The sequence below is a fragment of the Asterias amurensis genome, chromosome 6 (assembly GCF_032118995.1).
Source record: "Asterias amurensis chromosome 6, ASM3211899v1".
In the NCBI taxonomy this organism is placed as follows: Eukaryota; Metazoa; Echinodermata; class Asteroidea; order Forcipulatida; family Asteriidae; genus Asterias; species Asterias amurensis.
In genome coordinates this window covers 7,030,339-7,043,341 of record NC_092653.1, presented here as the reverse complement: position 1 = coordinate 7,043,341, position 13,003 = coordinate 7,030,339, and the positions used below count along the sequence as shown (strand labels likewise).

At 37.8% G+C, this 13,003-nt stretch overlaps 1 protein-coding gene across 1 annotated transcript in view; it reads left to right on the top strand.

Annotated features, from left to right (window-relative positions):
* LOC139938368 (zinc finger CCHC domain-containing protein 8-like) overlaps positions 1 to 13,003 on the top strand; it is a 69,333-nt gene that overhangs the window by 46,998 nt on the left and 9,332 nt on the right. The window contains exon 5 of the mRNA XM_071933836.1: positions 11,784 to 11,938. Within this exon, the coding sequence (XP_071789937.1) occupies positions 11,784 to 11,938 (155 nt within the window). The remainder of the gene's footprint in view (positions 1 to 11,783; positions 11,939 to 13,003) is intronic.

The window sequence follows — 13,003 nt, the reverse complement described above, 5'->3', positions numbered from 1 at the left end:
CAAGTATAAACTCCTTCTACATCCAAATCATTGTAGCCAATCCATAGTTCATTACCAGAATCCATAACACCTCATACTGACCAAGGACTGACTTTGTGTATTGAGCTACAAACTGATTCTCTTCGTCATCCAGTATGGACACAAGATGAGCTGGTCTGCCTCTCTCAGAGAGACTCTGACAGTGTTGCTCGGCGGCTTGGTAGTTTTTCTTCTCTCTGACCAACAGATAACAGTTGTCTTTAAATGCCAGCCATGAAGGTGGACAATATGTTTGACTAGAGCATCTACAGTCAACCAGCACAGTTTGATTTAGTAAGACACAAATTATACACAGTAGAGACCAAAGTGACATGACTGGTGGTTGATGGCTGCAACTCCCGTTGGGTTCTCTCTTTTAAACACATCATATGTTTCAAAAAACAAGTATTAATAATATTCTGCACACAATAATTCTCAGTCATGTTCCCAAAGTATTGCTTTGTTGTGCTTGGTGCAGACGTGTCGCACTACCATTCGTTATTCCCCCAAAAATTGATGACGTTCGGTTAGAGCAGTAAAACCAAGGTAACTGTTTCTTGTGTTTGTCCATTGCAAGATGGCTACTTTTTCAAGTTACTGTGGTATATATAGATTATCAATTAAGAAATGGTTCTGATTTTGTAAAATGCTTCCACTGCATATTGATTAAAATTTGCCATCAGTGCAGCACTTCTTTTCAACATACTGAAGATACAAGGCCAACTGATTTCACTGGCTTCAATTAGGCAAGTAGGTGTGTACCATAGAATAATTTTAATCTAAAAAAATACAAATAACATTGCAAACGAAATGGCTTGAAGAAAGTGTCTTGTATATTTTGAGTTGATTTTTTCCCTTTTTTCTACTTAGTTAACTTTTACAACTCTCATTTATACACCCTGATTTAGAGCCACGTAAGAATTAGAGTCTGTAGGTCAGGATTTGTGTTATTTTTTATTTTTATTTTTTTTGCAACTAAAGACCTCTTTTGCCTACAGGGATCAAAACTTATGTTCTTTGTAGACAGTAGTATGAAGGTACATTGTGTTTGTCGCACACTCAATAATAATAATGTCTTTTTGTTTCTCCAGATTTAAATGGGAAATTAGTTGTTAGCATTTATGAAATAAGGCAAGCGTCCTTCCAACTACTAATGACAGTTAACTTACAGATTGTGCAGATTATAACAGCACAAGCTGCATTCCATCAAGCTTAAAGACTGATTGATTGATTGATTGATTGATTGATTGATTGATTGATTGATTGATTGATTGATTGATTGATTGATTGATTGATTGATTGATTGATTGATTGATAAATTGATGTTATTTCAAATAAAAACATGTCAAAAATACATACATAACAAGGAGAGAAAAGACAATGAAATGGGATAAACCAAAATACAACACACACAAAATACCTGCACAAAAGTTTCAAAGGAAAACCACACAAAGCCAATATTTATATCAAAACAGACAAACTTAGACAAGAGCAAAAGGAAGAAACATAGAAAACAAAGCAAGAAAAAGCGAAATAAATAGATGAATAAATAAATAATAGATATGAGGCAAGCTTGCTTAGTATTCTTGTTACAGGATTTAGGTAAATCAGTCCTACGTCTTGGTGGTTGATTTCTATTGGACTTAATTATGCAAACTCGTGCAGCCCCCATGAAACGCCCAATCTATTTTAATTGATTACTCGCAAAGCAATTTGAAAAGAATTTTTTCTGGATCGTGTTTAAAAGATGAGATAGTTAAAGTCAAAATGGAGGCTTAGAAAATCATTAGGTTCGTGCAGGGTATATAGGGCAGTAAGGACATGGTGCATAGCCTAAACCTTATATTACTGCGACATTTGAATAATTATTTCTGTCCTTAAAGTCACCTGGAAATTATAATATGCTTACGAACAATAAAACAATTTTTTTAGTAATTGTTTGTCACGATTTATATGTTAAAAAAATATATAAAGTTGTTTTTGGGGCTGACTCCGCCTACCCCTTTTGTGACGTCAATCGAGGCAGACTTTGCCTGCAATGCGTATAGTAAACACACGTGCAAAGTACATGTACGTCCAAGTCGTGAGTTGGTACATTTCAAAAAGTGTTTTTCTGCATTCAGCAGCAATACACCTGGTCGGCATTGCCGGAAAAAAACAAACATTTTTTTTTCTGAAACGTACAAACTCACGACTTGGTCCGTACATGTACTTTGCAATAGTGTTTACTCTACGCATTACAGGCAAAGTCTGCCTCGATTGACGTCACGAACAGCGCCCTCTCGGGTCGGGGTCTACTCTTAAATTTGTAAATAACGTAAGAACTGATTTTTTAAAACCTTAGTTAACTGTTTATTCACATTCCACTCATCAAAACACATATATTAGTGACAAAAGCTTTATTTTGAAAAAAATACCACTTCCAGGTGACTTTAAACCCTTTCATCTGGCTGTATATAATATTTGAAATCAATCGCAAGACCCTCATGCCCCATGAACATACCCTTATCTATTTCATAACTGAAAATAAGTTGAAAGTAAACAGAAAGATGTCATCACTGCGGAGTCAAATTTTGAAGAAATCACATTTTCACATTCAAGATTCAGTTCTTGTTGACATTCGCATCCAGTATGAATCGGTCTGAATGTAACAGAAAATGTTGTAGGATTATTTGAGGGGAGGGCTTAAGTTCACTGAAGTCATTGAACTCAAATAAAAGAACTGAACCCTTTTAAGTTTTTGACATCCACACATCAAAAGTCTGTTGGGTACCCATGATGACTTCAAGTTCATTTATCTTTGGTTGGAATTGAGATTACTTATAAGTGTTATCAAGTTAGCAACAAATGCCTGGGATTACAAAAAAAAAATAGTAACTGTTGCCAGGGGGCTTATGCCAAAAACTCATTACTAGATTCATAGCTTTGACTAAACAAGAATCACCCAGCTTTCTCCTTAAAGGAACACGTTGCCTTGGATCGGTCGAGTTGGTCTTTGAAAAGCGTCCTGTAACCATTTGTTATAAAATCGATATGGTTTGAAAGAGGTTTTAAAAGTAGAATACAATGATCTACACAAATATGCCTTGAAATTGCGTGGTTTTCGTTTTACCTCGTCGACAAACAGGGTCGGCCATTTATGGAAGTCAAAAATTTGACTCCCATAAATGGCCGACGGTGTTAGTTCGCAACGTAAAATGAAAACCGTGCAATTTTGAGTGATACTTGTGTGGATCATTATATTCTACTTTTAAAACATCTTTCTAACCATCTGCATTTCATAACAAACGGTTTCAAACGCCTTTCATAGACCAACTCGTCCGATCCAAGGCAACGTGTTCCTTTAAGATGAGCAGAGTATACTGTTCGAAACGTTAAGACCACACTGGCTCTTTTCAGAGCCAGCACTCCCATAAAAGAGATTTACACAAGGTTGTACCCGCAAGTTTACTATTTATTTAGTGTTTCTTCCTAAGAATCACACATAATACCTTTAAATTGTTTTCCAGCAAATTGCAGCTTTTTCCTGTCCTCAATCCAACTAACATAAACAATTCTCAACTTACATTTAGTGTAGGGAGAAAATCTCACAAGGTTTACATGCTCAGAAGGAGTTTCCTTTCCATCTTTTACACTGAATAATGTTATTCTCCAAAAGTTACCATTGCATTCCTTTCATAGTGACTTGACATCCAACAAGATTCAATCCTGAGTCTACATCCAAATCACTGTTACAGTAGTTAATCTATGGCTCAGCATCCTGACCAAGAAATGACTTTAGGGAATGCACAAACAGAATATAAATACTCTGTGTTATTTCTTGTTTAGGATTGTTACTAAAAATACTTACCTCAGAAAATGTATCCTTGCATTTTGCACATTGAGATCGTTGGATTTGTGCACCAGGCATCCGTCCACAGTGTGTCGTATGATGCTGTACAATCCTGACTCCCATGGTCAATACCAACTGGGTAGCCAGGCCTCCAGCTTTCATAACCGACAGGACTTCCATCTATCCAAGTATAAACTCCTTCTACATCCAAATCATTGTAGCCAATCCATAACACCTCATACTGACCAAGCACTGACTTTGTGTATTGAGCTACAAACTGATTCTCTTCCTCATCCAATATGGATACAAGATGAGCTGGTCTGCCTCTCTCAGAGAGACTCTGACAATGTTGCTCAGCGTCTTGGTAGTTTTTCGTCTCTCTGACCAACAGATAACAGTTGTCTTTAAATGCCAGCCATGAACGTGGACAATATGTTTGACCAGAGCATCTACAGTCAACCAGCACAGTTTGATTTAGTAAGACACAAATTATACACAGCAGAGACCAAAGTGACATGGCTGGTGGTTGATGATAACTTCAATCTCTATGGTATTTTAGTCAAAGATATTTCTCTTCTTGATGGCTGCATCTGATGATGTCCTTTCGAGATTTATCTCTTTATGTTCTAGTGAAAGTTATAAACTTTTGTTGTTGTGTTGCTGATTGTCAAGTCGAAGAGAAACAATGCATTCATGTAGCCAACCTATCAACAAAAACTGGTTTTTTTTTTTTTTTTTTTTTAATGATCACATCAACTGTTTGATAACCCACTGCCAGCGTTATGAAAGTCACCATTAGTGTTCCCAAAGCATCTTGATCTATATGTACCTGTCGCAGCCTGGAAATCTTTCACGCACCGACGAGCGTTACTCTCATTGGTTGTTGCGAGTACGTCAGGCCATACAAAGTAACAATTTCTTAAATGCTTATTTTTCAATGTGAGTTGTTGCTAGGGCAAATTGAATGCCGGCTAATTTTGTCAAGGGTAAGTCTATCGAGTGCGGCTTAACGCCTTAAAGCCATAGAGAATAAACACTTGGTGTAAATTGTTAAAGGCAGTGGACATTATTGGAAATTACTCAAAATATTTATTAGAATAAAACCTTTCTTGGTGACGGGTAATTGGGAGAGGTTGATGGTATAAAACATTGTGAGGAAGGGCTCCCTCTGAAGTGACATAGTTTTTGAGAAAGAAGTAATCTTCCACAAATTTGATTTCGAGACCTCAGATATAGAACTTGAGGTCTCAAAATCAACTATCTAAATGCACACAGCTTCGTGTGACAAGGTTTTTTTTCTTTCATTAAATTCTCCCAACTTCGACGACCAATTGAGTTAAAATTTTCACAGGTTTGTACTGTCCAATGTCTTTAAGCAAAATGTTAGAGTAAAATAATTAAAATATTTTGTTTCTGATTCCACGCCATCTCAAAATAAGGTGGGTATGTAGGCAGGGCATTTTTTTGTGCAGATTTATTGTGTGTTGATTATAAAATAGAAAAGCTTGCATACATTCATCAGCATGTAATACAGAGTGGAGACAAGTTTCAGAAACTTGGGCATGACGGGTCACGTGTTCAATTGACTGTCGCGAAATTTAGACTATTCCATTTCACAAAGGAAGCGTGTATTTTTTGAGATGCAAAACAGCATAGTTTGATTTAGTAAGACTATTAAACAAGAATCAAACGATGTACCTTTAAATTTGTTATATGCAATGTGCAGCTTTTTCATGTCATCAATCCAACTGAATGAAACAATTCTCAACTTACATCAAAGTTTAGGGAGAAAATCTCACGAGGTTTACAGGCTGGCTCAGAAGGAGTTTTCTTTCCATCTTGCACACTGAATAATGTTATTTTTCCAACATTTATCATTGCATAATTTGCATAGTGACTCCACATCCAACAAGATACAATCCCGAGTCTACATCCAAATCATTGCAGTCAATCCATGACTCAGCATAATGGAACATAGCACTCATTTGCATTGAGCGTTTTTTTGTCTGGCCCGGAATACGCACAAAATAGACTTTTAAAATGCATAATTTCTTACAAAATCCGTAACAACTGGAGATTGCAACAAGTGAGATTTATGGATCGATAAGTATTTTGAAGAAGAACTTACTCTTTTTCAATTCATGTACATTGTTTAGATCTATATAATAGGGAACTTGTTGCTATTTTTACTTAAACAAATTGACTTTCTTTCTCGGGCCTATGGCGGGGAGTGAAAAACTATCGAAATTGCCACTGCTCGTTTTACATAACTTGCCATAACTCGTGAACTGCGCCGCGCAGTTGCCTGGACCAAACGGCTTCTTGAAGCTGAACAGTTTATCTGTCCGTTCATGCATGGAGGAAGGAATAGAAGGAGCTCGAACGACCCGCAAAACCGCAGAGTAACAAAAGAATACCCTGACAATGCCCCCGTCTAACCAGTGGAAAAAGATAGGAGACCTCCAGCTGGACGGCCGCTCTGCATCGTTGCCTTCGTGTAAAGTTGAATCATTGGAGACAAGAATTTTGAATACACACGTTTTCATTTATTATTTGTGGTGTTTCACTGAAACATCATGGCATATTTTTTTCATTTTTTTGACTTTCCGGTCACTAGCGGTGGTTCAAAATTTGGGTATTAGCACACGAGGGTGGTTGGTATTCAATTGTGTTTTTCGATTTGGTGAGCACAAGTGTACACAATTTTTATCAGGTCTCAAAAAAGTTGGTTTTCTGTAGTATATCCATACGACATACGACACCATGGTTGAGTGAAGAACCAAGTGCGCACGCACAAACTCACATACGCCAGTTCACCCATTGTCTGTGTAAGGTATGGCGGTGATTACGAGGTGTTATTAAACGACCGCGGTACCGCAGGTTCGACTTTTGATGTCCCTTCGTTCGAGCTCCTTCTATTCCTTCCTCCATGGTTCATGTAACGATGTTGATGATTGGATACCTGTAACCTGTTGCCCTAGAACGGAACATACGCTGTCCATAGTTTTGTAGCATAACCCTTTCCGTATGTTGTGTGTGCGAGCGCGTGTTAACGTAAACATATGGCCATTGACTTAGTACAGGGACAGCTCATTTTGGGAAAGTGGGGTGTCCATACAGGAAAATACTGTTTTATTCAATCACTGCAAAACTTTGATCTGATAGCTAATTATATAGTCTTTATCTGATGTTTTATTGTCTTAAATCACAGTGGTGAATGTTTATTTTTTTATCCTCTGTGCGTACTATGTTCCGTTATGCATCCTGACTAAGAGCTGACTTTTTGGAATGTATCAGCAGTATATAAATACTCAGTGTTATTTCTTGTTTAGGATTTGTTACTAAAACTTACCTCAGAAAATGTATCCTTGCATTTTGCACATTGAGAACGTTGGGTTTGTGCACCATCTGTCTGTCCACAGTGTGTAGTATGTCGACGTACAATCCTTACCAGCTGGAAAGCCAAGCGCCCAGCTTTCATATTCGACAGGACTTCCATCTATCCAAGTATAAACTCCTTCTACATCCAAACCATTATAGCCAATCCATAACACCTCATACTGACCAAGCACTGACTTTGTGTATTGAGCTACAAACTGATTCTCTTCCTCATCCAGTATGGATACAAGATGAGCTGGTCTGCCTCTCTCAGAGAGACTCTGGCAATGTTGCTCAGCGTCTTGGTAGTTTTTCTTCTCTCTGACCAACAGATAACAGTTGTCTTTAAATGCCAGCCATGAAGGTGGACAATATGTTTGACCAGAGCATCTACAGTCAACCAGCACAGTTTGATTTAGTAAGAGACAAATTATACACAGTAGAGACCAAAGTGACATGACTGTTTGTTGGTGATTACAACTTCTGATGGATTCTGTCTTTTCCACGTCATTTGTTTCAAAGAACAAGTTTTGATAATGTGCTGCAAACAATACGCCAGTCCTTTCCCACAGTTTTACCTTGTTGTGCCTGTCGCAGTCTTTATATACTACTGGCAATGGCATTTGGTATTCATTCAGTTTTTAAGAACTGAAGGAACACCACTTACCCAAAATAAATTATTGGTGTTTCGTTAGAGCAGTGAAATCAAGCCAGCTAATCATTTGTTTGTGTCTGTTGAAAGTTGGCTACTTTTCCAAATGACTGCCATAAAATAGATTATTTAAACAATGGTAATGGTTTTGTAATGGGTTTCTAATGCATATTTAAAAACCTGACATTTTCGCAGCTTTGTTCCAAGCACACTTTAGATGCAAGGCTAACCAATTTCATTCCCCAATTGGGTAAGGATTTGTACCATACATGTACACTTCATTTCATCGCTTTCACTGTCAAATGAATTATATGGACTTTGTAATTTGTCACTCTGCGAACTTGCACAAAGTGTCCAAACCAATATTTTGTAGTCTTAAAGGAACACGTTGCCTTGGATTGGTCGCGTTGGTCTTTGAAAAGCGTTTGTAACAGTTTGTTATATGGGTAGAAAGATGTTGTAAAAGTAGAATACAAGAAGTTTGACAACAAGAAGTTTGACTACAAGAAGTTTGACTACAAGAAGTTTGACTACAAGAAGTTTGACAACAAGAAGTTTGACTACAAGAAGTTTGACTACAAGAAGTTTGACTACAAGAAGTTTGACTACAAGAAGTTTGACAACAAGAAGTTTGACTACAAGAAGTTTGAATGCAAGAAGTTTGACTACAAGTTTGACTACAAGAAGTTTGACAACAAGAAATTTGACTACAAGAAGTTTAGCTACAAGAAGTTTGACAACAAGAAGTTTGACTACAAGAAGTTTGACTACAAGAAGTTTGACTACAAGAAGTTTGACTAAAAGAAGTTTGACAACAAGAAGTTTGACTACAAGAAGTTTGACTACAAGAAGTTTGACTACAAGAAGTTTGACTACAAGAAGTTTGACTACAAGAAGTTTGACTACAAGAAGTTTGAAATACAAAGGCTGTATTTCCTTTCTTCTACTTTTCAGCGAAGATGTGAATTTTTATATTTACCTTTATGGCGCAGAATCATAGCATCAGACCAGGCTTAGAATGTATATCTTTTCATCTTGCACACTGAATACATCCCGGCATAGCACCAGTACTCCTTCCATACTGGTCCATTATTCATCAGAATACAGTCCTGGTCCCCGTGGGCATCACCGACTGGGAAGCCAGGCTTCCAGCTTTCATAACCAACAGGACTTCCATCTATCCAAGTATAAACTCCTTCTACATCCAAATCGTTGTAGCCAATCCATGGCTCAGCAGACTGTGTGTAATGAGCTACAAACTGATTTTCTTCCTCATCCAATATGGATACAAGATGAGCTGGTCTGCCTCTCTCAGAGAGACTCTGACAATTTTACTCAGCGTCTTGGTAGTTTTTCTTCTCTATGACCAACAGATAACAGTTGTCTTTAAATGCCAGCCGTGAACGTGGACAATATGTTTGACTAGAGCATCTACAGTCAACCAGCACAGTTTGATTTAGTAAGAGACAAATTATACACAGTAGAGACCTTATTGACATGACTGGTGACTGGTGATTGAAAATTCTGATGGGTTTCTAAGAACAAGTTTTGATAAACTTGGCGTGTCGTGGCCTAGCGGTTAAGGGCACCGGATTCAAGCTCTTGTGTTTGATCAGCAGTGTGTGGGTCCGAGTCCCAGTCGTAACACTTGTGTCCTTAAAGGAACACGTTGCCTTGGATCGGTCGAGTTGGTCTTTGAAAAGCGTTTGTAACCGTTTTTTATAAAATGCATATGGGTAGAAAGATGTTGTAAAAGTAGAATACAATGATCCACACAAACATGCCTCGAAATTGCGTGGTTTTCCTTTTACCTTGTCAACTAACACGTCGGCCATTTATGGGGGTCAAAATTTTGACTCCCATAAATGGCCGACCATGTTAGTTCGCACAGTAGAAGGAAAACCACGCAATTTCGAGGCAAACTTGTGTGGATCATTGTATTCTACTTTTAAAACATCTTTCCAACCATATGCATTTTATAAAAAACGGTTACAAACGCTTTTGTTTTGACCAACTCGTCCGATCCAAGGCAACGTGTTCCTTTAAGCAAGACACTTAACCATGATTGCTTCGAAAAGTTGAGGAGGTAGTGCTTTCTGCTCTATCAGCCAGGTTTCTGATGGATGATACCCAAGCCTACATCCATGGACTGTAAAGGGGGTAACCCTGTTTCAGCCCCAGAAGTAGGTGGCCTCAGATTTAGGTCTTGAAATCAAGCATCAGAAAGCACACAACTTCGTGTGACAAGGGTGTTTTTTTCTTTCATTATTATCTCGCAACTTCGATGATCGATTGAGCTGAAATTTTCATAGGTTTGTTATTTTATGCATATAATGTTGAGATACACCAAGTGAGAAGACTGGTCTTTGACAATTACCAATAGTGTCCACTGTCTTTAACTTGCTCAGGTTTAGTGTGGTACAGCAACCAGGCACAGAAGTGTTCAATGTCTTCAAACTGCGTGTACGGCTGTACTCGACTATAAAATACCACGTTGCAGGCATGTAAAGCACATCCGCCATTCAAATCTATATGGATAGCATTGATTAGTCAGTCATCGAAGGATAAACCAGTGTTCAGAACTATCCTTGGCAATTATTACTCTCTGATATTTAGTTTTGCATTAGTCAGAATGGATTTAAGGGAAGGTTCACGTTTGGTAATTGTCAAAGACCAGTGTTCTCACTTGGTGTATCCCAACATAAGCACAAAATAACAAGCCTGTGAAAATTTGAGCTAAATTGGTCATCGAAGTTGCGAGAAATTTATGAGAGAAAAAACACCCTTGTTGGACGAATTTGTGGGCTTTCAGATAGGAATAAAAGACTTCTGGCCAGAAGTCTTTTATTATTTTAGTGAAAAATTACCTCTTACTCAAAATCTATGCTACTTTAGAGGGAGCCGTTTCTCACAATGTGTTTTACTATCAACAGCTCTCCATTGTATGTTACTAAGTCAGTTTTTAAGTCAACATTTGTTTTGATTAATTACCAATAGTGTACCTTCCCTTTAAAGGCACCGGTTGCTATTGGTAACTACTCAACATAATTGTTCCCATAACAAACTTAATTGGTAACGAGCAATGGAGAGCTGTTGATTATGAAACATCGTGAGAAACAGCGTCCTCTGAAGTGACATAACTTTAGAGGAAATTTACATCGGGAATAAAAGAATGTCCATTTTGGCATTACCCATATACACCGGTGTGTGTTGGCACCATAGAGTTATAAATAAGAACTAGAGGGCGCACTGGCCTATATACGCGCTCCGGCATACTCGCAGGCGGCCATTTTCTAAGTTGACAAAACTGGCATCTCACAGCGTGTGTGTTTGTGCTGCCATTTTGTAAGTTGAACAAACAGCATCGCGTGAGCGTTCAATAAAAAAAAACTCAAACGTGTATTTCATATTCAACGCGCGTGCAGAATGACGTGCTTGTCATCTTGCGGTCCCTTGGCGTTTGTGCACGAAGCATCACTCGTGCGCCCTTTAGTTCTTATAACTCTATGGTTGGCACGTTATACTCAGTACGTTCCCCAGCTCTTTGAAAAAAAAAATCCACAGGCATATTATTCGGGTGGGATGGGAATGTGACCATATTTTTAACTACAAATTTGTAAAATGATTGATGGTCATCAATTATATCAGCCTGTAAGTCAGATTTAGTTTGAGATCATTAGTGATTGTTTTTCATTGTTTTAAAATGATTAATTGAAAGTAAACCTCTGGATTTTTCCTCGTTGACTCTTATTGACATTTTTTTCTCCTCCTCCCTATTCTCTTTCAGATTTTTTATTTAATGAAAATGGCTTATTGAAAGTGGACCCTTGTTGTAGGAATCAGTTCTGTATTTTCCTCATTCACTCATATTAATTTTTCTCCCCCCCCCCCTTCTCGTTTCAGAGATCATCCAGGCCGCTACAAAGAGATCTTGAGAATCTAGCAATGTATACTTTGACGGGGAACGTGCAATATTACCAGAGATTCTGCCTGGACAGCATGGGCAGACCGCTAGTCAACGGTAACCCACAGGTGACTGAGGGCTGGGACATTCCTGTGTATCCTAACCAAATAAGAAGTAATCAACAACCACCCAAACAAAAGTATCAACAAATTAGGGCGACTGCATTTTAAGGGTCTATGTACTTTTTCCTAACAAAAAACACAATGTACACAGATTTACATTAAACTTACACAGTTTGAAGATTATGATAGTAGAAAGCTTCCCTTGAAATTTTACTTACTGAGGTGCTGTAGTTTTTAAAAAATGAGTAAAAGTAATAATTTTCGTCTCAGTTTTAGCGTGTAAAAACGTATTAACCAGTTATGCTATGGTTTTGGTATAATATCATAACTGCTTAAGGGGATTTTACATGCTAAAATAATTTTGGTCTTATGAGACCAAAATTATTTTGTGACTTGTTTTATTCATTTCTCAAAAACTACACAACCTTAGTTAGTAATATTTGACGGGAAGCTTTCCACTATCATTATCGTCAAACCCTATAAGTTTAATGTAAATCTGTGGACATTTTGAAAAAGTACCCGAATCCTTTAAACAAGAAATTAAAATTATTTTTTAAATGTTTTTAGTTTTTATGCAAGTTGCCAGACACACAAGACCTGAAGACCATTTCAAGGTGTGAGCTGCAATGGTTAATTTTTGTTTCAGGGGTCGCTGCCACCTACTCTTGGGGCTGAAACAGTGTTACCCCCTTTACAGTCCATACGGATGTAGGCTTGGGTATCATCCATCAGAAGCCTGGGTGGTAGAGCAGAAAGCATTGCCTCCCCAACTTTACGAAGCAATCATGGTGAAGCGTCTTGCTTAAGGACACAAGTGTCATGACCGGGACTCAAACCCACACTCTGCTGATCAAACACCACAGCTTGAATCCGGTGCTCTTAACAGCTAGGCCATGACACGCATGAGGTTGAATTATTATATCTTTATACAATAATTCAATTTGAAAAGAAAAAAATAATAATTTGAAAAAAATAATTGTGTGCATTCCTGTGTATTTTTAAATGATTTGTTTTCTTTAAAAATAATAGTCTTCAGGAGCGCACACATAAATAGGTCACTTGCTGTAAAATGCCTGGTTTCCCTTCGTGACGTTGTC